This window comes from Cyanistes caeruleus, chromosome Z (genome assembly GCF_971803275.1).
Source record: "Cyanistes caeruleus chromosome Z, bCyaCae1.hap1.1, whole genome shotgun sequence".
Classification (NCBI taxonomy): domain Eukaryota; kingdom Metazoa; phylum Chordata; class Aves; order Passeriformes; family Paridae; genus Cyanistes; species Cyanistes caeruleus.
This window is the reverse complement of record NC_141732.1, coordinates 65146553-65173870: the sequence shown is the minus strand read 5'-3', so window position 1 is coordinate 65173870 and position 27318 is coordinate 65146553. Positions and strand designations below refer to the sequence as shown.

At 39.6% G+C, this 27318-nt stretch overlaps 1 protein-coding gene and 1 long non-coding RNA gene across 2 annotated transcripts in view; one reads left to right on the top strand and one right to left on the bottom strand.

Moving 5' to 3' along the window:
• The first annotated feature begins 284 nt into the window (after positions 1-284).
• ITGA2 (integrin subunit alpha 2) overlaps positions 285-27318 on the top strand; it is a 51468-nt gene continuing 24434 nt past the window's right edge. The window contains 13 exon segments of the mRNA XM_023944592.2: positions 285-2651; positions 2654-2804; positions 10633-10742; positions 11640-11731; positions 15940-16054; positions 16451-16578; positions 17715-17863; positions 18871-19021; positions 19454-19619; positions 20935-21008; positions 22334-22472; positions 25093-25238; positions 25925-26068. Coding sequence (XP_023800360.2) covers positions 2606-2651; positions 2654-2804; positions 10633-10742; positions 11640-11731; positions 15940-16054; positions 16451-16578; positions 17715-17863; positions 18871-19021; positions 19454-19619; positions 20935-21008; positions 22334-22472; positions 25093-25238; positions 25925-26068 — 1611 coding nt within the window. The 5' untranslated portion in view covers positions 285-2605.
• Positions 24751-25123, bottom strand: LOC147648526 (uncharacterized). Its single transcript, XR_015281247.1, has 2 exons — positions 25064-25123; positions 24751-24981 (listed from the first exon to the last, which is right to left on the bottom strand). It is a non-coding gene; the product is annotated as an uncharacterized LOC147648526 (long non-coding RNA).

Here is a 27318-nt window from a genome sequence, read left to right as displayed (position 1 = left end):
TAAATAACTTGACTCAGGAAATATATTTATCTCTAAGGATGTTTCTCAAGGAACTATACTTCTAGGAGTGGGTGACTTGCTTTCCAGAGGCTGACTGTAGATAGTGGTTGTTTGAGATAACTAATATATTATTTCCTGTTTTGAATTTGTGGTAAAAATGTAGTAGCTCTTTTAGAGTTGTATTTAGTCTTCTTCTAGTGATGTTTCTGTTTTGAATTCTGTGAGCAAAAATACAAAATACATTGACACTTTTTACAGGTCGTGAACTTTGCCTGCAAGCCTGTGGTTGTGATGCTAATATTTTCACTATGATTTTATTATCATTATTACTATTACCGATCAGCTACTGTGATGGGCTGTTTCATGGTGATTAATAAATCCTCTTAACCTCTCTTCCAAAACTGCTCCTGGGACCTGGGAGAAAGTGATACCAGCAGTAAGCTCTCTGCCCATCAAAATTAAAGAAATGGTCTTAATGCTCTTTAAGCGTCCTTGTTATAAGGGATTATTGAAAAGACTGCTTCTTTACGACACAATGACTCATACTAAATAACTGTGGTGAGGCATATTTGTGTGTAAAGCAGATAAAACTTATTCTGTCTGGGCACACAGGAAGGGAGGGGAAACATGAGGGATGTTGTTTAACCCATGAGTAACTCTGTGAACCTGCCTCATCTGTGAGCCTCAGGGAGTCACTGCACAGTGAAACCACAAGTCATGATTTCTTCCATCATTCCCATTTTTGGAGGGTTTTCAGGAGCTCTGAGGTGTTCCTCAGCTGGGCTGTAGCTTGTTCCTGGAATCCTGCTGTTGTCTCAGTCCTTCCACCTCCATTCTGGGGAAGGAGTTACCTACCCACAGCAGAGTCCCTCGGGGGAGTCTGGCCTTTTTCCTACAGCCTTCCCAGTGGATATTATCCTAGGTATCCACCTACAGTTCTTGATCAGAAAAAAAATCATTCTCTTTGTGGATGAGGAATGGACATGTCCTACAAAATCAACTTTGTCCCCAGTCCACAATGCTGGTTCCTTACAAAATGCTGTGGAATGGCACACCATTATTCCCAGGCACATAAGTGCCCAAGGAAAAACAATTAAGAGCAAAACCACAGCTAAGTGGAGTTGCAGTGTTAAATGTCATGATTTATTAATGCTGTTCTACCTTCCATGTTTGTATTTCTAAGTTTTCCTGTTTGGACAACTGTTCAGATTGTTTGGACTGAAAACAAAGGCTTCTGGCATGATAATGAAATGACTCAAAAATTTAGGTTTTCTGATGCTGCAGATAATCTCATTTTTATTCAAAACTAAAATATAAACAGTATTAGCAGGTACAGTCAGGGCATTTTGTCTGGGCACAGAAAGTTGAGGTGAATGGTCACAAGCGATGTTCTTCAGGGCTTAGTTTTGCCTTGACATCTCCATTACATTGATGAGGGGATTGAGTGTATGCTCAGTCAGATTCCAGGTGACACCAAGTGGGGTGGTGGGAGTGTTGATCTGCTGCAGATCCTCTGCAGAGGGATCAGGCTGGATCAATGGGCTGAGGCCAATGGTGTGAGGTTCAACAAGGCCCAGTGCTGGCTCCTGCCCTTGGGTCACACCAACCCCAGGCAGTGCCACAGGCTGGGGCAGAGTGGCTGGAAAGGAGCTGGGGGTGCTGGTGGCAGGAGCTGAACATGAGCCAGGCTGTGCCCAGGTGGCCAAGAAGGCCAATGGCATCCTGGCCTGGCTCAGCAATAGTGTGGCCAGCAGGAGCAGGGCAGGGATTGTCCCCCTGTCCTGGGCACTGGTGAGGCCACACCTGGAGTGCTGTGTCCAGTTCTGGGCCCTGACTGCAGGAAAGACACTGAGGGGCTGGAGTGAGTCCAGAGAAGGGCAGGGGAGCTGGGGCAGGCTCTGGAGCACAAGTGCTGTGAGGAGCAGCTGAGGGAGCTGGGGGTGTTTATTCTGGAGAAAAGGAGGCTCAGGGGTGACCTTATCACTCTCCACAACTGCCTGAAAGGAGAGTGTGGCCAGGTGGGGATAAGTGTCTTCTCCCAAGTAACAAGCAATAGCACAAGCAGAAATGAGCTCAAGTTGCACCAGGGAAGGTTTAAACCAAACATTAGGCAAAATTTCTTCTGGAAAAAGTTGTCAAGTATTGAAACACTCTGCCCAGGGAAGTGGTGGAATCACCATCCCTGAAACTTTTTAAAAGATGTGTAGATGTAGCACTCAAAGACATGGTTTATTAGTGAATTTGGCAGTTCTTGAATAAGGTTCTTTCAACCTAAAAGATTCTGTGATTATAGTGTACCTCATCAGGCTCTTGATGTATTTGCTGTGCCACAAGCTTAACTTAACCCCTGAAGGTAAAGGAGGGTAACAGACCTCTGAATCATACATTTTGCCTCTATTCTGCTAAGACATTCCCATGAGTAACGCTGCAACTTTTGTTAAGGCTAACAGTGAATGAGTCATTTATCTCTGCCCACAGTAATGCAACACACGTAAGGAGTGAGAGAGGCATTTTGCATGGCCAGGGTACTGTAGCAAAAACGCTGTTTTTTCAAACATGTGTCAAAGGCTGTATTTATTTTCTTCTCTTGGGGGAGCTGTCACAGATGAAGAGCCTTTTTCACTGGGATCAAAATTCTTCTTTAATTGCTTCTTGATAATCATGATCTTTCTGTTAACAGGCATTCTTCACAACTGCTGTGAAGCCTACAATGTTGGGCTCCTGAAAGCAAAAATATTTTCTGGTCCACCAAGAGAGCAGTTTGGATATGCAGTTCAACAGTTTATAAATGAACAAGGCAAATGGTAAGCAATTTGAATGGCTTAGTTTATGTCAAGCTAAAAGGTTAACTAAAAAATGTTGCAACTCAATGTTTCTTTTATAATTCCACATTTCATTTAAAGGGATTCTGGCTAATTCATTTTTATATTAGAGCTATCTTTTTACAAATAAATACTTAATGCTATTAAACAAAAATCTGAGATATCCTATAAATGTGTGCATGTGATGTTTCAGACTTTTTTCCTTAACACCACGTGACCCGAGGTCTTTCTTATGGTAAACTTTTACTTCATCTCCACTACACTGATTTCCTTACACTTACAATTTCTCTAGAATTTTAACTTGCATTTCATTTCTTTGTGTACCAGAGCAACTTTGTTACACCTTACATACACGTGGGATATTTTTCCATTTTAACATTGTTAGGGTCAAAACAAATTATTAGATCTGGTGAGTTCTAATTATTAATATTAAAATTAAATTAAATGGGTATAATTTTGTGTCTGACACAGTATTAGCTGTTTGGTTCTTAAGGGATGGTGTATTTGGATGTATTTGATAACACAATCATAGCAAAGTCTTGTGTCTGCTACATCTCTTCAGGCACAAAATTTGACCTAAAATCCACTGTTGCCGCAACATTGGGCTCGATGAGCAATTAGTAAAATATTTTTCCTGGCAGTACTGGTTTCAAAAAGAGCTTTAACATGTTACTGGGAGTAAGCACATTTAGTGGAAGACCCATTGTTTCCTCTTGTGCAGCCTCAGCAGGCACAAAGCTTCAGGTGTCTTTGTGTGTGAGGTCTCTTAAGTCTCTGAAAGCAGTTGAGAGCTACTGAACTCTTAACTGGCTGTTTGTGTATGCATGGGTTTGAGTCTAGAGCAGAAGGTCACAACAGATTGTCCATATTATGGTGTGCTGAGACACTTCAGACCTGTCCTTCTCCATGGAGGGGAACCCAAATAGCCACACACTGGCAGTTCCACTTAAGTGACAACACTCAGTAACTGCACTTTTTTCAGTAAAGAGTAAGTAAGATGTCGAAATCTGAAATCCATGGAAATATGTGTGAGAGTGTATTTTGCAGTTAAAGTTTGGAGCAGCCAGTGTGGAATTACTGAGGCAGCTGAGACATTTGTGACGGTGCTGCTCAGAGGCACCGCCATCGCCTGCAAACCTGCCACCCCCGACTTTGCAGGAGCGCTTGCTTCCAGGGACCAGGAGACACAGCAAGAGGAGAGCAGAGCTGTATCCTCCGAGTTGAAACCTTGAGGCATTTCCTCTCCCTCAGATGGGTAGGCTTCCAGCCTACCCCTGCCCTTCATCTGGTGCTGCGGTGGCTTCTCACTGCATTTCTGCCTGCTTCACTTATGTGTTTACTCACCTATAGATAGATGAGAGATCTCTTAAAAATAACAGCAACAACAAACAGACAAAACAAACAAACAACAAAAAAAAACTTCTGTGTAAAGCCACTGAAGGAGAACAAGAATGCATGCCTGTAGTGAATTTAATGTTTTTGCCTTATACATGGAGAAATTGCCTCGTGTTTTGTACTTTATGTGAGTTTTTCTGTAAGCTTGCAGAAGAAGCTGTAGCTGCCTGATCCATTCAAGCTATTTATGTTTTACATTTCCCTCTTTTGTTTTTGGTTCTAATATAAAAACTCCTCTACTACCACTTTCTTGAATAATGTGTGCTGGATAGAAGGAAAAAAAAAGTAACTTAAGTTTAACTTTCTCAGCCTTACAAAATCATAGAATCATTTAGGTTGGAAAAGACCTTTTTGACCATGGAGTTCAACCAATCTTTTCTGAAGTATATGAATATTTTGAATCTGATAAACTTCTCTATATGTAGGCACTTCACCATTAGTTCTTTCACTGCATGGTGTCTGACCTATCTCCAAAAATCAGGGAAATTTTATCATCTTGTGTTCAAGTAACTAGGAATTGTTAGAGACTCTTCAGTGAAGAAAAGCCCTTTTCAGTCTCCTGCTCAAAAAATCATTAGCTTAAAAGCTAAAGCTTAAAAAAAAAAAGTGAGTCATATTCTACTGTCTTGTTCTCTTATTTTCTAGGCTATTTTCTTTTTCTTGAGACAATAGAGCTTTTTCCTATAAGCATTATTAAAAAACAAAACAACAAACCAAAAACAAAAAAAAAACAAACCTAAATAAAAAAACTCAAAACACTAAAACCCAAAACAAAAAACCCGACCAAGCAGACAAAAAAAAAAAAAAACAGCCCCAATCTCTTTCAAGTTGTTCAGTAGAGTTGTTTTCTCCTATGAGCAATGCAGAGGCTGCAGTCCATGCAGAGTTCTTGTTGACATGGCTGAACTGGGAACAAGATAAACAGTCTGAGTGATTTTTGTATCTGAGGGGAGAATTTATCATCATATGCTTTTGTGAAGAGATTGTCACTGTGCAGCAAGAATGTGATGTATTAAAGAACTCTGTCCAGGCACAGAGAGTGGGGCTGCTCACAGTACCGTGTGCTGCTGGGGTGCCATCTCTCCCCAGAAGAGGTTACCCGGAATCTGAGGCCCACCAGAAATTTTATTGTTTCCTAGATTCTGCTTAATAAGTTCACAGGGTGCTATATAAAATACAGCTTTAAAAATCCTATACTCCCTCAAAGTGCAGAGAGGAGAGATACAGAAATACAGGAGATGGCAGTTTTATTATTCAGCAGTATTTCTGGGAGGTGCATCTCCTGAGGCAGTAAGAACTAAAGAAATGATAAAGGGAGAATTTTTGCAGAGTTGGTACTGGTTTTCACTTTTGCTTGGAGATGAGTTCAGAGAGAAAAGGGAAGGCAGTCCAAAAGGAATGCAGGACTATTGAAGAGTCTGGTACGTGTTAGGACGCTGTGACACAAAACACTGAGGAAGACTTCTTTGTGTTAGACGATCCAGGATAATTGGGCACTGGTCCACTGTGCATTGATGAGCCTTGATGGTGTGTGATGCTCATAAATAAGGACAAACTTGCAAATCAAGCACAGCTCAAGCTTTTCACAGTGTCTGGTGGGAATTTTAAAATGGGAGCCCTTTAATGAACTTGAGGAAAATTGTGAATACCAGTGAAACTTATCAATTAGAAAAGCAGTTCACCATACAAGTAATTAGCCACCACAGAAACATAATTCACTTTATGCTGTTGTTCTCGCTGTCAAGAAGTCATCTGCATTGGAATCTTAAATTTAGACTAAAGTTTCTGTTGCTTTATAAACATAATCCTTTAGAAAGCCAAATTGTACCCTGTCAAGTTCATCTTGAGTGTGCATTCCTTGAACAGCAGCTAACAGTACATTCTTCAGAGATAACAGTACTTACTCCATGCTGACAGTTGGTTTTATAGCTGTCTCAGGTGAGGAAGATTGAAATAGTTGTAGATAGCTGTTAAAATGCTTTTACCTACACACGTGCATCTTCATACACATGCTCAGCTGTGTCTGTGTGCTTAGAATTTGCAATTTTAAAAATTATTTTTGGTTTTGAATTTATATTGTGGGATTTTTCTGTCTGAAAATATTTTGTTTCATCTCACATGTCAGTAATGTGAGCACAGTGAAGTGCACGTATTGGTATATCACATAATTATTGCACTACCAAAAGTAGTTTTAAAAACCATTGCCTACTGCTCACTGGTCACCAAATATAGTGGCCTGTCTTCTGAAGTTCTGTGCTGCCTCTTTAGACCAACAAGATATTTTGCCAAAAAGACATTTATCAAAAGACTTCATACATTTCTGTATGAAGTTCAGTTGAAATCAGTACATTTCAAATCTTTCTGATTTTAATGAGGAAGGCCATTTTTGAGGAGGATAATTTTTCTGATTTTTTTTTTTTTTTTCCATAACAGAAGCTGCCATTGTTGCAGCTCTGCCTTTTCAGTGCCAGAACCACTGTTAATGCTGAGTTCTTTACCCAGTTTTGTTTTCCCTGACTGCATGAACCACAGTTTGGCCTTTTCATGCTTGGAGAAGCTTTGGCTGCTTTTTTCTATGGCTTCTGAGTTTGTCACTCAAACTGTCTTGCCATAGCTCACTGTAGTTTTTGAACTCCTGGTTATTGTTGAAAGGATCAAAAGTTTTAGATGGTGAGAAGAATTTTAGTGTGTGCAGAGAAGCATCTATGAGCATGAAGAGTTTTCTGGTCTTCATATGTACTCACCACTTCCTGTAATTGCAGGGAAAAAGGCCAGATGGTCTAAGAGGAGGTTCTTTCTACTTTTATTTTCCTATAAGCCATCTTTGTGTTTAGAAAACAAAACAAAACACAACACAATAAAAAGCAAATACACGGAAAGAGAGGAAAAAAAAAAAGAAAGAAGGCAGAAAATAGAAAACATTCTCTGGCGACAGCTGGGAATTCAGCCCTTTGCTGTGAATTCTGATTTTGCTTTCTGCTACATCACAGTTTGCTGATTACTAGCTTTGTCATGGTGTAATTTCCCAGAAATAATTCCTGTTGCACTTTGATCTGCCACTCCTGCAGCTTGTGTGGTAAGGCATTGCTGCTGAACTTCATTTGACTTCCTAGTGCCTTTGCTTTGTATACAGTGTTGGAGAATGATTATGGAGACAAATAAAAACATCAACATCAGTAGTAATATTACTTATTATAATTATATATAATTCTACTCTCTATAGTATTTTGTAAAGACCATCTGCAAGGACATGTAAAGAAGTTTTGTAAAACTAAGCATTGAAGTCATGGCTGAAAAGGAGCCTTAATTAATACATTGTGCATGATACAGTTTATTTGGAAACAAACATTCTCGAGTATTTTAGTACTACTTTCTTGCATACTTTCCTGATATATTCTGTTTCACTTTGTCTCATGCATCCTGTCTAATTACAGTAAAAAAAAAAAAAAAAATTGTGGTTGGCAGGATGCTAGCCAGATACTCCCTTGCTGTCTTCACTTCTGATGTTTCAGAAGGATCCACATGCTTTTCCCCAGAGCAATGTGGTGTAACTCCCTACTGTAATGGTTTATGTTAATTTTGAAAGGCAAGTAGATTTCTGATTTTGTACATAGATTAAGGCTGGTGTTTTACATAAGGCAAAGAATATGAAAGAATTAGAAATTATGTTATTTCCTAGAGCCTTTAAGGCTGGCAATTAAAAATAGAGGGCTAAGCTTAGCATAAGTCAGTTAATATTTTTTTCTCAGGCATATATTTATGACAGGTGAGACTAGTTAAGTCAAATAATGGAATGGGTTTAATAGCTCTGTTCATTTCTGAAAATCACCATTAGTAACAGTTAGTTCTAAGTGTGAATTCTGTGTATGGAGTGGTATTTTTTTTTGCCTGCAGTGTAGATATGACATCTTCAAGGAATATGGAAAAATAAGTTAATAAAATAAGTCCCAGTAAACTATGAGAAATGAGAAAAGTTTGTCTTGCTTCATCTGCTGTTCAAATCATGCAGCAGCTCCAAGGTTAGTTCCAGGGGTAGTAAAAGTAAAATTATCTTGTGAATATTAAGTTTTAGAAGTGATGGTTCTTTGGTATAAGCAGGTGTCTGGATTGCAGTTATTGCTGAGAGCAGGGAAAATGGGAGGCAAATAATACCCATGGAATGAGCAAAAGTATGCATACTGAAAAGGAGAGAACGCGTTTAGCAAACGCTAAAGCGAGGATGAGGCTTGTCTCTACGTCAGTAGCAGGGGTGGAGCTTGGAGTTAGTTGGAGTTGGATTTGGGGTCAGCTAGTGCTCAAACATGCTTCTGTTCCTCTTTTCCTTCTCACTCACTCTTCTTGTGAGTGAAAGTGTGTGGTCTGGGCCTCAGGAAGACCTGTGGCTGCAGAGTGGTGCCAGGAGGACACAGAGGTTCACAGTGAGTTTCATGACCAGATGGGAGTGGTTGCAGGGGGTATTTCCAAGATACAAGGTATTTCCAAGATACATTCTCTGAACAGCAGCTGTCATCCTGCAAGGACTCTGAAATATGTTTGCCTTCTGGGAAACTTAGAAAAAAGGATACAAGTGTTTATTAATGTACACAGAGCAATGTTCAGTTTGACAGTTAATGCTGGAAAGCTGTTCCAGTTTCAGATATTGCACAGACAGTGTTGCCTTCCATTTTAAAACCATTTCCTGTTTCCACAAAAACTCCTATCCCTTCTTTCCCATCAGCCCAGTTAGCATTTTACAGCTGTACCAAATTCAGTAGTACCTAGCAAGGTGGGAGAGTGTAACACCATGTCTTCCTCCTGTTCCTCTTCCTCCTTCCTCCCCCTATTGACCAGCTCCAGCCCTCTGTGTCACTGCAAGTATCTGCAGATTATGTTATCTGCTGGCACATGACCACTGCAGTAGTTGCTTATGAGCTCTGTTTATTTGGTGCTGAGTTGTGGCAGTTCTTTTTTCCACTGTGCTGAAAAGTCCCAGAAACACTCATAAAATAACAAGAAAATCAGAGGCCTCCTCACAGCTACTGCAATGTGTGTTGCTTTGTTAGAGGCATTTATATGAACCTAAGTTGCACATTTGGAGACGCTGCAAGTGCACGAAGTTCTGTTCCTGCTGCCTTTGTGATCACTCTTTTCCAACAAGGAAATTGAGAAGGAGTTAGACATCCTTAAAATATCCAGACTCACAAGAAAGAGAATCTGAAACCAGACCCTCAGATGAACCGATAAAATAATGTAATTTGTGTTTAATTGAGGTGAAATAAACTTAAAAAAGAAAATGCAGTTAGCATTATTTTCTCTGAGCAAGCAAGAATGGTCTAAGACTCTTTCTTGTGCATCTAAAACTCTTTTTTTGTCATAACCATTTTATTCAAACTTGTAATAACATCACAGCACTAAAATCAGATGGTCCCTAGAATGTTAATATGATATATAGAAATTGCTTTGAAATATAATTTCACTTTCTTTTCTTAAAGTGCAAGATATATTTGTGTTAGCTGCCTATAAAATTTTAGATAATAGCAATTTTGCTTTAAAAAACCTGTTGACCAACTAACAAAAAGTTGTTTCTAATGGAGCTCAATATTCTGTATTGGGGAAGACATTGCTTGTCTTCCCACAGTCTCCAAAAGGTATTAATTACTACCGTGGATTGTTCTGTTTGAAAACAAAGTCATATTGCTGCTGAAGTAAATACTCATAGTCCCTGCTTTTCAATAATCTGTTTTATTTTTAATAACCCTTCAGATAAAAATGAAAATAATCTTGGAGAGCAGATGTTGGGGGGAAACCTTATGGCAGATGAAAAAATGAGTCAGAGGACATGAATCACTTTGTGTTGCAGGCAAAATTATCATAAGTTTTAACTTTCTTGTTCAGGATTCCAGACCTTTTGCAGCACATTGTTACTACCTCCAGTATTTTCTTAATGACTCAGTGTTATCTAGGTGTGGTAGTGCTCAAGCTCAGGCATAAGTGTTTGATTGTTGCTGAGCAGATCCTGTAGAAAATGTTTCTTATCTGTTAAAAGAATAACCTAAAAGGAATGAGTTAACCATTAACTGATAGAATGATAAGTAATAATGTCTCTCAATCCCCAACATAAATATTTCTAAATTTTTATGTATCTATATCTCTTAGTACCTTCACTGACCTGTGACATAATGTCACATTAAAAACAGTGCATGTGTTGGAGGTAGCTGTATTCCCAAAGGCTCTCACATTTCTCTTCTCCACCAAAGCTGCCCCTGGTGAATCCAGTGCAGTGTACTGACCTGAAGGTAAAGCTTCTGAGCAGTTCTGGGAAAGACTCCTACACCTGGATGCCTTGGGTGCTATATCTTGTGAAATGTGCCATGCAATGCTGCTGCTGAACTTTTTCAGTATTGTTAAGGACCTAATGAAGTTCCTTTTCCTTTAGGTTGTTGGTTGGTTCACCCTGGAGTGGCTACCCTGCTAACAGAACTGGAGATATATATGCATGTCCTGTTGGTGTGTCGAAAAACACATGTAAAAAATTGAATTTACAAGGTATGTTCTAACTAACAATGTCGTGCTGCACTTGTTTAGTTTTCCCTTGTCTTTGCACAAGGCCTTATTAAAACTTTTCTTAACTAGTTATCTGCATAATCCCAGATTCTCTGGAGGTGTGTGTGTGCTGCAAGGCCGCAGTGCTGACGAGGCGTGTCTGACTGAGCAGAAACTGGTGCCTGCCACTGGGCTCAGGCCAGGTGGTGCCAGCTGCTGGAGGCACTGGGGTCTCAGTGTCACCCTCTGGAGCACCTGGGCTCTTCAGCCTCCAGCCAAGGGGCAGGAACTGGGGCCCTAAACCAGTGGCTGGCAGGTGCAGACATCCAGGGGCAGGTGGCTGGTGGGGGATGCCTGTCTCTATCCTCCCCTAAACCAGGTATGGGTGTGTCTATTTGCAAACTAACTATAAAATGGAGTTCAGGTTTGGATACAATGAAAATATGAGGCAGCAGGGTGTGCTGAGATGCCTCCTTTATGTTTATTTGTATGCATTTCTGCCCGCCGCTGCCCCTTCCAGCTTTTTTGTCTAGAGCCTGATACTGGATCAGAGGAGTCTGGTGTCCTGAGGAATGTAACAGTAGCTACTCAGCTGTAGCTACTCAGCCAGCCAAAAAATTCAATAGGTAGATTATTTCTTCCTCTCTTTTGCCTTCAGCTCTCTTGAGGGCAGATACTTTGAATGGCCATACTTAATTGTTGTCTATATTTAATGCTTAGCAATTTTTTCCCCCCTAAGATTGGCTTTTGTTTCTTTTGTCTCAGAATTGTATGCAGCTACTTGGAAAAGGTGCCTTACATTCTGAAAAATCAAGTTTTTATGAAAGGAATTCTAATGTAGTAAATTGCTTCTACATCTTATTTATTATTCTGTCATTACTTAATCTAATTTTATTTCAGCTTTAATAAATATTCCAAATGTGACTGAAATTAAAGAGGACATGAACCTTGGCTTGACTCTGATACAGAACTCAAAAACTGGAGGATTTTTGGTATGTATCAAGATCATAAGCAGGACACACAGAAACTGCTGAGGAGAATTGAGAAACCAGAATTCTCCACATTTTTTCATAAGTCCAAGCTAAATGTATTTTATTATGCAGCATGGATTGGTACATCCCAGTGCAATTACCTGTGGTAAAAAATCAGTTGTGAAATGTATCATTAATACAGGAAAATGGTGAAGTCTCTCCTTTGTTGTTGATCTAAACATCTTATCCTTATTAATGTCTCAGTAAATTAAGTCAGACAATATAGGCAAGAATATTTCCACCATTAAATTGTTTAAGGCAGCCTTGTATAGCTCTGATTGTGCTTTCAAAAGTCTTTATATAGTCTTTCCTCTATCATTCACACTTGCACAGGCACTGTTCTCCTGATATATCAGCATTTCTAGTCTCTTGGATTTGTGATGTGTTTTATTTGGCTAGTGAGCTTGGAAGAGTATGGATTTTCTCAGTGTATATTCCACAAACCACTGTCCTTGCAGCCTGCAAAATAGCATTCTTACTCAAAAGGAAGTGAATGTCTGTTTTAATGTGCTTTTTTATGATCTTATCATAAACATGAGAATTGTTGCTGTGTAGGTGTATCTCAGTTTGATGTAGCCATGTGCAGTAAGTAAAACAATAAATCACAGAGACAAGAGCTCTAGGCTGTCCTTAACCTTTGTATTTTTTTGTTGCATCTTCCTAGTAATCACAAAAGTATTCAAGTATTTACTATATTCATTAGCAGGTAGCTCAGTTTACTGAAGTACTTAAAAGAATGCCTAATTCCAACCTTTCCAGCAGTTCTCATGGAATTAGTAAAATTACTCATAACTTCAAAATACAGCAACAGTAATTTTCTTGGCTTTTGTGGCTTGAAAAGGCTTTGATTAAAAAAATCTTATTCTCACTCTTGAATAATACTTTCAATTACTGTTAATGTCCTATGCATACCCAGTTTTAATCAGTATGAGTAACTGCAGTATTTTAAAATACCTCATGCAGGGAAATCTGTATTTTCTAATAACATTTTAACAATTCTCAGTTAAAAAGTATTTCCTGATCCACACGTTATTGATTGATTCTCCTTAAATTGCATGGATTTAAAAAGAAAAAAAACATAAAAAGCCGGGTTGAATTCTAAGACATAAACAGCCACGTCTTCATCAACAGGAGCTCTTTTTTTGGCATAGGAAGAATGAGGTACTGGAGACAGGTGCTTATCTGTGAGTCAGCCTCAACAAATACCAAAAGCCCCATGACTGAGTTGTGGCAGGTACTGAACCCCATGTGTGGACTGCCTGCTCGTATTTGCAAGCTGCCTCCAGCCAGGAGTTTGCTCAGAGTCTCTGTGGCAGCTGGCCTCCGTGATGGGCTCTCTGAGTTATTTCAGGGTTTCCTCCTCCCAGCTCACTGCTCTCCTTCCTCCTGTGGCCCCTCTCCGGCTCCATCTGCCTGTCCCAGTCTGTGCTGCGTGCAGTCTGTGCTCCCTGGGCTCCTTGGCTTGGGAGCGTGACCCAGGCTGGCATGTCTGTGCTGCAGTCCTGAGTCCTGCTGCTTCGGCTGTTTGATGCCAGGGGATTGCTTCCCACAGGTATTCCAAGTGCAGGGCAGTCATTTCCCACGTGCTCATTACGTTTTTCTGTGGCGTGCTTAGTCCTGTTGGAGAGGTGCTGAAGAATTTCACTGATGGTTAAGAAGGTTTTTCTGGATTTCCCATATAAGCTTTTATCAGTTTGTTCACTGGGCAGTGCTGTGCCTTTAGTTGAAAGAAGCAGCTCTCATCTCCCTGCATGTAAAATCTCCCTTCTCTGTTTGATATCCCACAACCACCATTCTCCTTTGCCTTCCTAAACCAATACAGAGGTTTTTGGCTGAAATGTTCTTTTTAAAATACACTTCTTTCAAACATCAGTGACCAGGTCTATGTTGTACTTCACGTGAGTCTTTCCCAGGCACTATACAGTGTGTTTGGTATTTCCCCAATTTAACAGCTTCTCATCACACATCTTTAAGCTGTATTTGCTTTGCATGCTGGCTGCATGCTTGCAGTCACCTTGCAGTCATCCAGTGCCTGATCCATCTGCTTCTCCCCCATCCATTCAATGACCTTACAGTTTATGTCCACATTTTTTAACATTAGTCCTGAAGGGCAAGTCTACATCCCTTTATAGCATTCTGCCTTTCAAGTTCATCTGTGCTTGATATGTGATCTCCCCTTCAGTAATGACACATCTTAAATTTCTGACTAAAGCAATGCTAGAACATTTGTTTTCCTTTTTTTTTTTTAATCTCTGAAGATCAACAAAGATTATTAGAAAACTTCTGCTTTTTGCTCCGAGATTAACATCACAGTTTTGAACTACCAGCAATACAGAAAACAGGTTTGGAAACGGGGGAATAAGACTGAAGTAAAATGAACTTTAAATTAAAGGCCTGTAACCCTCCTCCAGCTTCATATAGATGATTTATTTTATACCGTTCATCTCTCTAAAAATCTGTCTTTTTCAGTTAGAACTAACTATGGCCCATGTAGCAGCTTAAAAAAGCACTTATCTCAAGATCAGATAATGTGGATATACTTCCTTTCTCATCTAGAAAATCCACCATCTGGTCAAATATCTTTGGATAGTTTGATGTTGTCTCTTACTGGGAAACCAGTGGGTGATTTAGCTCATTTTCCATTTACTTTTGAATTTAATTACCTTTTTCTGCCCTCCAGTATTCTTGAGAAAAGTGTAATAATCTCTCTTTTCCTAATAGAGGTAGGTGCAAGCAGAGTGTGTGTGTGTGTGTGTGTATATATATATATATATATATATATGGAAACTATAATTTCTCACAGAACGGTTGGAGAGAGGTTATGTAGAGGTTATATTTATTTCCTCGAGTTTCCAATGTTTTCTTTTGAGAAGGAAATACACCCACCAACTCGCCACCTCAACCCACACACACACACAACTCCCCCTATATTCTCACGGCAAAATACTGTCTTAATATGTGGTTGATGTGAGTGCATATAAAGTTGTATAAAGACGTAAATAACAGCTGGCTGATCCAGCTGAAAATGCTTCTTTTTACAGAGATTGTTTTCAGCAGCGAGGCAGGGTCCTTTTCATCCCAGAGACCACGAAACGCGTAGCCGGGGGGTGGGGGGGATGCGGCCAGGGGCGATCTGTCCCGCTGGTGTAGCTGAACAGGACAGTGCTCCCTGCGGGTCGGGAGATGCTGCAATTTACCCTGTAGATGCCAGGTGAATTCCCGCTGGGACGAGCCCTTCGGATGGGTCCGAGCTGTCTGTGCCCCCGCTCCGGTCACTGACCCCGATCCGGTCACTGACCCCGCTCCGGTCACTGACCCCGGTCCAGTCACTCACTGACCCCTCTCCGGTCACTGCCCCCTCTCCGGTCACTGACCCCTCTCCGGTCACTGTCCCCTCTCCGGTCACTGACCCCGCTCCGGTCACTGACCCCGCTCCGGTCACTGACCCCGCTCCGGTCACTCACTGTCCCCTCTCCGGTCACTCACTGTCCCCGCTCCGGTCGCTGACCCCTCTCCGGTCACTGTCCCCTCTCCGGTCACTCACTGTCCCCTCTCCGGTCACTCACTGTCCCCTCTCCGGTCGCTGACCCCGCTCCGGTCACTCACTGTCCCCTCTCCGGTCACTCATTGTCCCCTCTCCGGTCACTCACTGACCCCTCTCCGGTCACTGTCCCCTCTCCGGTCACTCATTGTCCCCTCTCCGGTCACTCACTGTCCCCTCTCCGGTCACTGTCCCCTCTCCGGTCACTGTCCCCTCTCCGGTCACTCACTGACCCCTCTCCGGTCACTGTCCCCTCTCCGGTCACTCACTGTCCCCTCTCCAGTCACTCACTGTCCCCTCTCCGGTCACTCACTGTCCCCTCTCCGGTCACTCACTGACCCGTCTCCGGTCACTGTCCCCTCTCCTGTCACTGCCGTCCCCCGGGCCCGTGTCCGGAGCGCTGTCGCCACCTGCCGTCCGGCGGTGACACTGCAGTGGGAGCAGTGCAGCGCCCGCCGGAATTCCTGGGTGAGAAGGGGGACCCTGACTGAAGGGATTTGGCCCGATAAGCCCAGAGGGCTTCGCTGATTCTATATGCCTGTCGTCCTGCTTGTGATGGTTTTGTGTATAGATATGGTGAGAAAAGTATTGTAATTTTTATAGTTTCTTTTTGTTGTTATTTTTTAAGACTTGTGGTCCCTTGTGGGCACAGCAGTGTGGAAGACAATACTATGCAACAGGAGTTTGTTCTGAAATCAGTCCAAGTTTCGAGATCTTAAGAAGCTTTTCTCCTGCTGTTCAAAGTAAGGCAACATGTGCAAAACTGATTCAATTAAAAAAAAATAAACAACAAACCAAACATATCAAACAAAATCAACAGATACTGTATTGTGAACTGTTATTTTTGATTTCTTAAAAAAATGTATGTGCCAAAAAAGAAGTTTCAGGATAAAGACATAAAGACTGACAAACTGTGATCTGATGCTGATGTAAATATGGTCTTAATCCCCTGTATTCAGAAGCATTGCACCAGTGCAGGGTTAAAACCTGCATATACTCCTGTTGAGTCCTCTTTCTGGTAAAGCCTTCTGATCTGAAGTGTTGCCTTTGTGAGACCTAAATATGCACCTCTGGATTTAGCTAAAGAGTATATTGAGTCTGCAAGTGCATTTAATGTTCACTACTAATTTTTGTTTCAGAGTGTTCATCTGTTATAGATGTTGTGGTGGTTTGTGATGAGTCAAACAGCATTTATCCCTGGGATGCAGTGCGGGCATTTTTGAAAAAATTTGTACAAGGCTTAGACATAGGCCTTAACAAAACCCAGGTAAGTCAAAGACATATTTGAGGAAGACCAAAAAAATCCAAACTAAACAAAACCTAAACCAACCAATTTTAAACGAAACCAAGTGTGATTTTATGTAACTACAGTGCCTCCCTCAAAGCCACAGATTACACAGTTATCCTATTCAGTCTTGGGAATTTTATCTCATGGTTATTCTATTTCAAAAGGGATTAGTAATTTGATCCAAAATATAAATTATCTGAAATAGAAGTCTATGTTGTATCTAGGGGAGTCAGATATCTTTCAGGCATTAGATGTAAAAGTAGTTGAAAATAGCCTTTGGGGATGTGATAAAAGTAGAACAGACTTTTAATGGGCTTTTCATGCAACTCTTACATGCCACCTGCTGCAACTTCAAAACAGGAGCTTTTCTTGCTGGTTCACTCACAGATCTTTAAGGGGTTTTTTCCTTTTTATTTGATGATGGTAAGGAAAATTTTATTGCCTTTTTTTTGTTTTAAACATCTTCTGTCTTTACAGTTGTCCATTTTCCCTAAACAGTTCTGAGAACAAAGACTGGGGCACTGGAAATCTCTCTCCCAAAGGCTGCCTTCTTCCTTGGGCTACTTTGGAAGTGAGGTGCTTAAAAGCTAGGCTTCCTGCTCAGTTCTTTCGGAACTTCACCTTTAGCATCTTCTCTTTTTTCCTTTCATTTTAAATGCACATCTTACCATACATCTTCAGCTTCACCTATATTAAAAACAAGTAGGGTTTGCAGTGCTGTAAAGTAACTAACCTTTAGAACATCCTTAGAAGAGATTGGACTGAGGTGCTGTCAGCTTGTAGAACTATTGCAATTTTCTCATTTTTCCCAGAGCTCCTTGTATTATTGCTGTCCATCAGCCCTTCCAGAAGTAACCAAGCAAACATTTAATGTCTACTGTTTCAGATTGTTTGCAGTAACATATTGTAGTCCATAACAAATGATATAAAGTGCAAGAGCATTCTAGCTTTCTTTGCTTTTCAAATGTGTTAATATTAATTGGTTTTATATGTGTTGAGAGAGAGCCATGCATCTGCAGACCTTTTACACCAACCTGACGAATAAGTAAGCATCATGATTCTATGTAACTAATTGTAAAGCATCATTATCTAACACCAATTTTTTAATTGCATAGGTGGGTTTAATTCAGTACGCTAATGATCCCCGCGTAGTCTTCAACTTGAATACGTATCAAACAAAGGATGAGGTCGTTAGAGCAATGGAGAATACGTCTCAGAAGGGAGGAGATCTCACTAATACTTTCAAAGCCATTGACAATGCAAGGTGAGATGCATTGATGATTTACTATGCAACTGTTGTAACTTACCTTACATGGCAATGAGGATATCTTGAATTTCATTCCCTCGGGAAGACAATGTGCCCATGGCCTCTGGAGTATGTTCCCAGCACCAGGCAGAATCCATGTACACATACAGTGTCCCATGCAGATTGGCACAGGAATATGTAAACCACAATTTCTGAAAAGCATGTTGTTAACCATTGGGTTGAACTCCACTCTAAAGGAATTCTGGAACCCAACAGAATTGCATGTTATGACACAGATGTCTAAATATAACAGTGCATCAAACAGAGTGGACAAGATTTTAGGAAAGATACAAAACCACTGAAAGAAGTAAAGTTTATCCAGGGATTCAGTGGGCCCAATAACGTTGGTGTTTTCAGATCAGGCTTTGGTTGATTGCAGAGAAAATAAGCATCTTGTCTGTTGCCAGTTTGTCACTGCAGCGCCGTGAGTATGAAAAAATAGGGAAAATTCAAACCAATGTTTTATGACTTTGAACACTTACACAAACCAGGTCCATTTCTTAACAAGAAGATGCTGTTTTGAAGTTTAATCAAGTACAGTACTCTAGGCCAAAATACATGCTGAATCAAATGAACTTGAGAATTTGGTTTAGGAACAGACTCAGCCTTCAATCGAGTCAGTAGTATTGAGAAGCCTATTATTAATTCTGTTCCATTTTTATCTGAGCTTGGTGATGCCAATTCCTGATGTAATAAAATTTTAATAGTTCTGATAATACCCCAATTTCATTTAGAAATATTTGTACAAAACAAAAATACTGATTTTCCTGGAATTTCCATTTCTATCAGAAACACCATCCAGTCCTTCCAGTCCTATGTATTTTTTCCTGCTTCTTTGGTTACTTTTATTATGCACTACAGAAGCAACTTGTTCTAATTCACTGATGGACATATTCATTACAGTGTATGTACTGGATTCCATCCATTAGGGATTGATGTGTGATAAACCCAATGTTTTATAACAGACAGTATGCCTTCTCAGCTGAAGCAGGAGGACGCCCAACAGCCACAAAAGTCATGGTTGTTGTGACAGACGGTGAATCACACGATGGCTCCAACTTGAAAACAGTGATAGGTAAATGCAATGAAGACAATATAACCAGATTTGGCATTGCTGTAAGTAATAACTAAAGTTATACATTACTGCATGCTTGAAAGATTGTTTTGTTGTGTGTGTAGGAAAGTGCATATTCTATACAAAAGTGGTATGTCATGCACACATTGTTGCACTGGTGAGACTGGAACAAAGTCAAATTAATCCTCTGAACTGGTGGAAATACTGGTCTTCTCACTGGCTGAAAAAGCAAGACTAGAATTGCCTGAGCAACTTCAGTGATTTTCTCCCTTGCCAGGCCTTATGTACTTTCCCTGTACGAATGGTCCCTTGCATAGGAATGAACTCTTATAAGCAATTCATTAATATGAATAAAAGAAACTTTTTTTTTTAATATGTAGAATATTTGCTAAAATAGTACAGAAGGAAATGAAATAGCACCATGATCTCTCTCTTCTTATTTTGCCATTTGTTTGTTTGTTTCTTTACACAAGGTTTTGGGATACTTAATAAGGCATGAACTTGATACTAAAAACTTAATTAAAGAAATCAAGGGGATTGCTAGTCACCCAACAGAAAAGTATTTCTTCAATGTGTCATCTGAGGCTGCACTACTGGAAGAAGCAGGAACGCTTGGAGAGCGCATTTTTAGTATAGAAGGTAAAATACTCAATGTCTTTTTAAAAATAGATCAGATTCTCCCAGATGATGAATTTAGGATTTTATTTAGCTTCAGTTTAGTGCAGTATTGTGAAAATGAGGGTAGCTGGAGCTGCAGGCTGCTGTCTGCTCACCAGGAAAGCTCTGGTTTTCATAGGTGTTCCCCCAGCTACTCCACACCTAATTATCCTGAGCTTTCAGCTAATTTACGAAGTTTATTCCCCAGCTGATGAAAATTCCTCTCATGTCATGGGCTTCATGACATGCTTTTCCATATGCAACCAAATGTATTTGTTACCACCAGAAGAATAAAGCTGTCTCTTACGCTTGTGAGCTTCACCTGTGTGAATCCTAAGCCATTTAAAATTAATAACAAACAAACAAAACAAAACAAAAAAAAGAAAAACCACAAAAAAAAACCAAATACCAACCAAAAACCCTCCAAAACAAAACCAAATAAACCAGAAGACAGGGTTACTGATTACAGAGATGAAAATGCAGTTTGTGTGGTGCTTTCCAGGCCCCCTCCCTAGCACCATCCATACTCCTGTGTATTGCTCAGAGGAGGGTGTTACAGACGTGACACAGAGATACCTTGGCTGTCCCCAAAGCCAGCTTTTAAATTTAAGTTAAATTCAGACCTCACCTCAGAGATGGGTAGCCTGCTCTCAGCTCCCTAAGGTGCTTATGTCTGCCTCTTTCCTGTGCTCAGGAAATCTCCCCTTCTCTTTCACCTCCATTTATTCTTTGCTAGGCCCATGCTGCTACGCAAAGCAAGGGAATAGGTTTTTTTACTGAGTACTCCCACTGCATTCCCATCCCTCTAGCTTAGGAAATGGATGTCACAGTGTATTTCAAGACAATTACAACCGTTTTTAGAAGTCCTATACAAAAATAAAAATTCCTATTCTGTTTGAAAGTTGTGAATATAGAGTCATTAAAGCTGCTAATTAATGCTTCCTAAGAGACACAGAAAGAGACCACAGTGGAAAGACTGTGTAAACTGATTCAAAACATCTTGACCGTCATCTTCTGCCCTCTTTTTGGAAGAGACTTACAGCATGGCTCATGGCTCCATCTTACCAATTTGTCATTAAATCCTCCAAATTTTCTTCAGATAACCAGTTCTGATCTCCATTGTTTGTAATATAACGCTGGTTTTTTATAATGCTTTAATGTTTAATGTTCTAATATTTGTTTATAATGCTCTAGCCAAATTGGTTGATATACAGAGCCCCTATATACTCAGAGGCAGCAAGACTGGGTTTTGTGTGGTTATATAGAGATAACCATATATATGTGTCGGTTTTACCAGGTACTGATCAAGGTGATACTTTCCAAATGGAAATGTCACAGGTGGGCTTCAGTGCATCTTATTCACAAAAAAAGGTACGTGAATTAATATTTAATTAATTAAATTAATTAATTATTTAATGATACAAATAGTTGTAAATGTACACATGAGTGTAAGAAAAGAGAAATAAAAACACAATGTCCAATTTTAAGAACTTTTTACAAGCGGAAGAATATCAAATTATCCTTTTAAATTTCTTACTTGAATTTATATTAGTAAATATAGCTGCATTATAGTTTGTTTCATGCACTGATTTTGAGATGTGTTAATATAATGATTTCAGTGATTTCTGAGTTCATGTAGCAGGAAAAGTTTCATTCCTTCATGTTTGTGACTAGCTATATTATAAAGCTGGTAGGCAGTCTACAAAATACAAATAAATCAAGTCTGAAAATAATTCCTCTATAAATTATAAAATGAATAGTATTTGTTTAAAGCATATTTCACTTAAAAATTAGAGAAAAAAATCAGATATATTTTAATGCTAATCAGTTTTAACATTATCAAATAAGTCCTTGTAAAATTCAAATGTGGTTCAATAAGCTTTCAATTGAAAATACAAGAAGGTTGTTTGTTTCTTTCTTATAGCTCTTAAAGATGCACGAAATAATTTTTTATAAGTCCTTTGTTTTTGCACAAATTGAAGTTTTAAATTATAAAGCAGTTGATGCTAAGAAATGGCAAAAAAAAAGGGAAACGTATGGACAATTTTCAGGAAAATTACACATTTCATTTTATTGCAGTTTTCTGTAACTGTCTCAGTTTGGTGAAGGATTTTAATAACTTGAATAAACTGAACTATGTTTGTTTTCTGTGTACAAGTATAAGATCGTTTCTGTATGAAGTACTCTGTATAAGCCATTTTAATTTGGATTTTAGATTTAAGTGTTCTCTCAAGAGCTTCTCCTTACGTAAAGCATTAAAACTTTATCTATTCACATCAGCTTTCGTGTGCTGTGACTGGCACTTCTGTTGTCAAGAAAAGGGACTTTAGCTTTTTTGTACAACTGCATTTGTGTGATCTCAGTCTTCTGGGGATCACGGGTGCAAAAATACATGGATTTAGCAAGCCCAACCCCAGCGTGGACAGACTTAGGAAATTATCACAGTCTTTAAATAAACCCATTTTATCATGAGTTGCAGTGCCTGAAGCAGTCACTTATCCTCTTGCAGTAGAAGTGACAATCCCTCTTAACAGGGCAATAAAGTCCTGCAGGTAAGTAGCAGCTATGAGCAGCTCCAGTCAGCTGCCTGCAGGCTTTAGTCTGCATCACTGGCTTAAACATAGTGATGCAGGAAATTATGCATAGGACCTTCAGCTTTGCTCATGCTTTTTCAAAATAGACTTTATTTTTTAAAGGATGTTCTGCTGCTGGGTGCAGTTGGGGCCTATGACTGGAGTGGAACAGTAGTTCAGGAATCTTCAGACAGAGTCACCACCTTTCCAAGCCATGTGTTTGAGAAGATTCTACAGGACAGAAACCATAGCTCCTATCTAGGTAAGGGGCTGAAATACACATCTGGAAATGTGTGAAACATTGATTAAGATATTAAAGAAGTTGGAAAGTTCTCCTCTAGCCAGATTTGTGTGTTAAGAAATTATTTGAGAATGTGAATTTTTCATCAAAGATTATTTTTTACTGGTCAACAGTTCTTTGAATAAAAACTTGACAGTTTTTTTAAATTACACTAATATCAAAGTGTCTAGCTGAAATTAAAAAAAGTCAGTCTTTGTCACTGCTGTGGTTTAGCCCCAGCTGGCAGCCAAGCAACCACTCAGTCACTTCTCTTAAGGGGAGTGAGAATGAAGGAGTTGGAAGAGTCAAAGTGAGTGAACTCCTGTGTTGAGATACAGAGAAAGTCACGCATGCAAGGAAAGCAAAACAAGGGATTTATTCACCACTTTCCATGGGCAGGCAGGTGTTCAGCCATCCCCAGGACAAGAAGGCTCCAACACGCACAGCTGTGATTTAGGAAGACAAACACCATCACTCCGAACATCTCCTCCCTCCTTCTTCCTCCAGCTTGGTACACTGAGCATGCCACCACATGGAATGGGATACTCGTGTATTCATTTGTGGGCAGCTGCCCTGCCTGTGTCCCCTCCCAACTCCTTGTGACCCTTCCCAGACTCCTGGCTGGTGGGGTGAGGAGAAGAAAGGGCCTTGACACTGTGTGAGCACTGTTCAGCAGTAACTAACACATCTCTGTGTTATCAACACTGTTTCCAGCATAAATCCAAATCACAGCTCCACACCAGCAGCTGTGAAGAAAGTTAACTGTATTCTAGCCAAAACTAGCACAGTCACAGAGACATAATAAATCCTAGGATTTTAGAAGGCTGCTTAGTGAATCATACTGATCATTATGACTTGCTTCTCTTAAAATATTTGAGTGTTCTTCCCCAGTTTGATGTAGATGAGAAGCTGATTGACTTTCTATTGTTTCACATGTCCTTGCTGTTTTCTTAGCCTTTTCCAGTTCAGTTTATATTATAGATTTTGAATATTGCTACCACTTAATAGAGATTTTACTTTAAATCTCCATTTGTAATAGAGATTTTACTTTAAAACTCCATTTGTATTTTTGACATTTTTTGTGAACCAATAAAGCCAGTCAGTCTGTATTCTTAGTTCATTGAAATGTATTCTGTAAACCTTCAAAATACCTGCTTTGCTGTTTCATCCCTGAATAATGCTGCTACATTAAGCATCTATACCTTTCTCATTCTTGAAATTATTTAATAATATGCTCTCTTTGCAACTAACATACTCTTTTTTCCCCCTATGGCTCAGCATTATTTGCATCCAACAAAATTAATAAATCTAAACCCACCCAAATGAGCAGTAGCTGTTTTGCATGTATGACCTCTTCAGATTTTCTCTTACTTCTTTTTCTTAATAATTTTATAAAGCTCAGGTAATTTCTTTTCTCTACAAGGTAGTTTTAGTGTATTTACTTCAATCTTTCTGGAGGAAACAATGTTGTTGCCTTTTCTCTCCCTTTATTTCCCTTCCACTGCCACTCCAGTAGGAGCTCTCCATACCAGCTCTTTTACTAGCTTAGGGGAGCATAAGTTAAAAGAGCTACTAGAACATCACAGCCTGCTCAGTTGGCCCCTGTTCTGCACTGCACCCACTCACTTCAAATGATTGTATTCTGTATTAATTAGGAAGGTGTGTACTTAACTTGCAAAATAAAATCTTGTTTTGTTGCTTCCAGTCATAAAGAAAGTTAATAAAGAAAAGTTGTTCTCAGCCTGTGTCTGAACAAAAAATCCAGATTAGATGGGTATGATATAAAGATCAAGGCTGTATTCCTTTTAGTCTCTGTTCCTCATATTGTTCTGTAGCTGGCTAAAGATCTGTGTTTTCTGTCCCATCACTGGCATTTTGTTGTTGAGTTTAGCTATAGACTTTATAAAGGATGACTTTGTTTTCTCTGCTTAAAATAAAGTATATGGAACTAAACCACAGAAATCTAAAGTATGTACTAATGCTAGATTTATACTGCTAATACATGTTAACATTTTTGCAGGTATTAAACGATGTTTCCTGAAATCAAATAAATGCTAGAATAATGGTAATGAGGATTAAAATGTTCAAAGAAGTTCAGTCAACCCTTCAGCTGACAAGCTGTTAATGTGGCCTCTTCTACTCAGACAAACCACTGGTCTGTGGTTTGGTGAGCTGTGGGAAAATGCAGTGCAAACTTTGCAGAAGCTAGGTGTTCCTCCCTAGTTTGAAGACTGATCCAGTCGTTCATCTCATATTTCTCTTTATTTCTTCTTTCCAAGCATACTCGTTGCTCATTGCACGTTTTTTCCCTGTCTTCTTCACAAGCATAACATTTTTGTGGTCTACATTTTACTGAATAGGCTAAGCTATTGTACATGTTATTCTGTAAACCTGCCTCAACTTGATCTGTGTGTCATTGTTCTCTCCAGGAGAATATTGCAAATTTAATGCATCTGTGACAGCATAACTTCCCATCTGGAATCGTAGCTCTCTGCAATTAACATACCAGATTGACTCATTCTCTGTGCCTTTATGGATAACCAACTGATAAATTGTAATTAATGGTCGCTCACATATGTTAAATGTTGGCTTCTATCCCCAGGTTATTCTGTTGCTGTTCTCTCAACTATGAGCTCTGTCTATTTTGTTGCTGGTGCACCAAGATCCAACTATACTGGCAGAGTGGTGGTTTATGATGTTGATAGTGATGGTAACATTGCAATTGTGCAGTCACAGAGAGGGGAGCAGGCAAGTATATTTTGGTCATGAATACAGACTTTCAGGAATCTGTTTTTATTGACCCAGCAGTAAATTGCAATTTGTTTTGAAAATTCCTCTTTTTCTCAAAGCATTTAGAACCCACTTGAACTTTTCTCTGCTCCTAGACTATTTCAATGAGGTTAGCTGTAACTCTTACACAGTATTTTAGGAAGTCATCCAATTAGTGGTAAAAGATCATATACAAACCTAACTAATGTATCCTTTAGTAAGCAATTAAAATGGGAAGAGACTCAGTAAATTCTGCTCTGCCTGAGAGGTTATGAAGTAGATGACATCCGAAGACAGATCTGGAAGCTCAATCTCTTTTCCTCTGGAAAAGAGGAATGACTAATTGGTTTTGGTATCATCTGTAAGACAAGTCTGAGAGTAGATCATAGGCTGTGTAGTTTCATGTGCAGCTATAAAAAATATCTTCCTTTCTGTTGGCATTTGCATTGCTGAGTGGTAAAGCTATAGCAACGACTACGAGACAGAAACAGTGAAATATGTGTAAGGATATGATTTTTCCAACAATGGAGCATGTTCAGAGTAATTTAATTCATCAACATTGAGTAGTATTGCAGTTTTACTGGATGTAAGTTTTCTGAATCAGGTGCTAAAACATGATTTACAAAAACCATCTACAGTGACAACCCATTTACTTCTGATTTTAGATTGGCTCCTACTTTGGCAGTGTGGTATGTTCAGTGGATGTCAACAGGGATTCTGTGACAGATGTGCTGCTTGTGGGTGCACCAATGTTTATGAACGACCTGAAGAAAGAAGAAGGGAGAGTATATATGTTTTCCATCACAAAGGTAAAAACAGCTCAAGCCCACATTGCTTAGGGCTAATTTCTTTCAAATCTGATTTGCCACATGCATGTCAAATGCCCTTTGGCCTCTGCAGATCCTCAAAGACACTATTTAGTGAATCTTTTCAAAGTGTTAGAATATTTCAAGTGACTTTTTTTTTAACAAGAAACAGAGCACATGCTTTTCTTGGGTTGTGGCATAAGGGCAGGGATGAATGGTGTGAAGCCTTCCTGGTTAGAAGTCTGTGTGTGGAGGCCTTTCCAATGCTGAATTATGTCTTCTGCTTTTCAGTAGCAGCTGCAAACTTGCCCCAGAACTACTTGTGCATGTAATCTGGGAGCTAGGCAGCTGGAACAGACCAAAATGGGGCCAATGAGCAAGGCAGTAGCTAAGCACTATCAGTGGTCATGGACCTGGTGCTCTCAGTGTCTCCCTGGTCCTGATGTCAGGCAATGTGCTTCATGCTAATATAGCATGGCTTGACTGTATCTCTGAAAAACCTAGCTCAAGGCTTTTGCTAATTAATTTGCCATTTGTTTATGGTGAACGTATTCAATGCCTGACAGTATTCCTGAAGCAGTTCTAGGAAGTGCCCTTCTGCCAGCTTTCTGCATTGTTTTATAGATTCTGACACTGGATGGTTACCATAACTCTTGTTGTACCCTCTATTCAGTAAAGCTTAGTTATTTGTCTGATGCTTGACCTGACAGTCCTTTTTATTCAGACCTGTAAGTAGCTATTTTCAGAATATATGCAGCAACCATACTGAGTCATTTGGCATTTTTGGACAGTCTTTCATTCAATGGATGTCTGCAAAGTAAATTAATATCCGACATCCATCAGAAAAAACAGAAAATGGTCTCTTTGCTAGGTAACTTGCAATCAAGTAAATAGAGAGGAAGAACAATTCTCCTCATCAGGACCTCAGTCAGAGTATCCTGAAGCAACAGGAACTACCCTAAAACAATTTCAACGTAGATGGAGGTGCTGAAAGTTGGCAGCTGACATTGGTCTTTTTGCCTGTGGTATCAGATATGAGATATGGAAGAAAAAAGAAAAGAAAGGACTTTTTTTTTTTTATTATTTTCTTTTGGAAACAAAATAAATTGGAAGGCTATCTTACAATTTTTAGTTGTTATCAAATGTTTGGTTAAAAAATTATTTAAATTTTAAATAAGAAAGAATAATGAAAGACACTTTTCATATTTTTTTGAAAGAATCTGGATTCATGCAAGTTGTCCTCATTGCGCAAG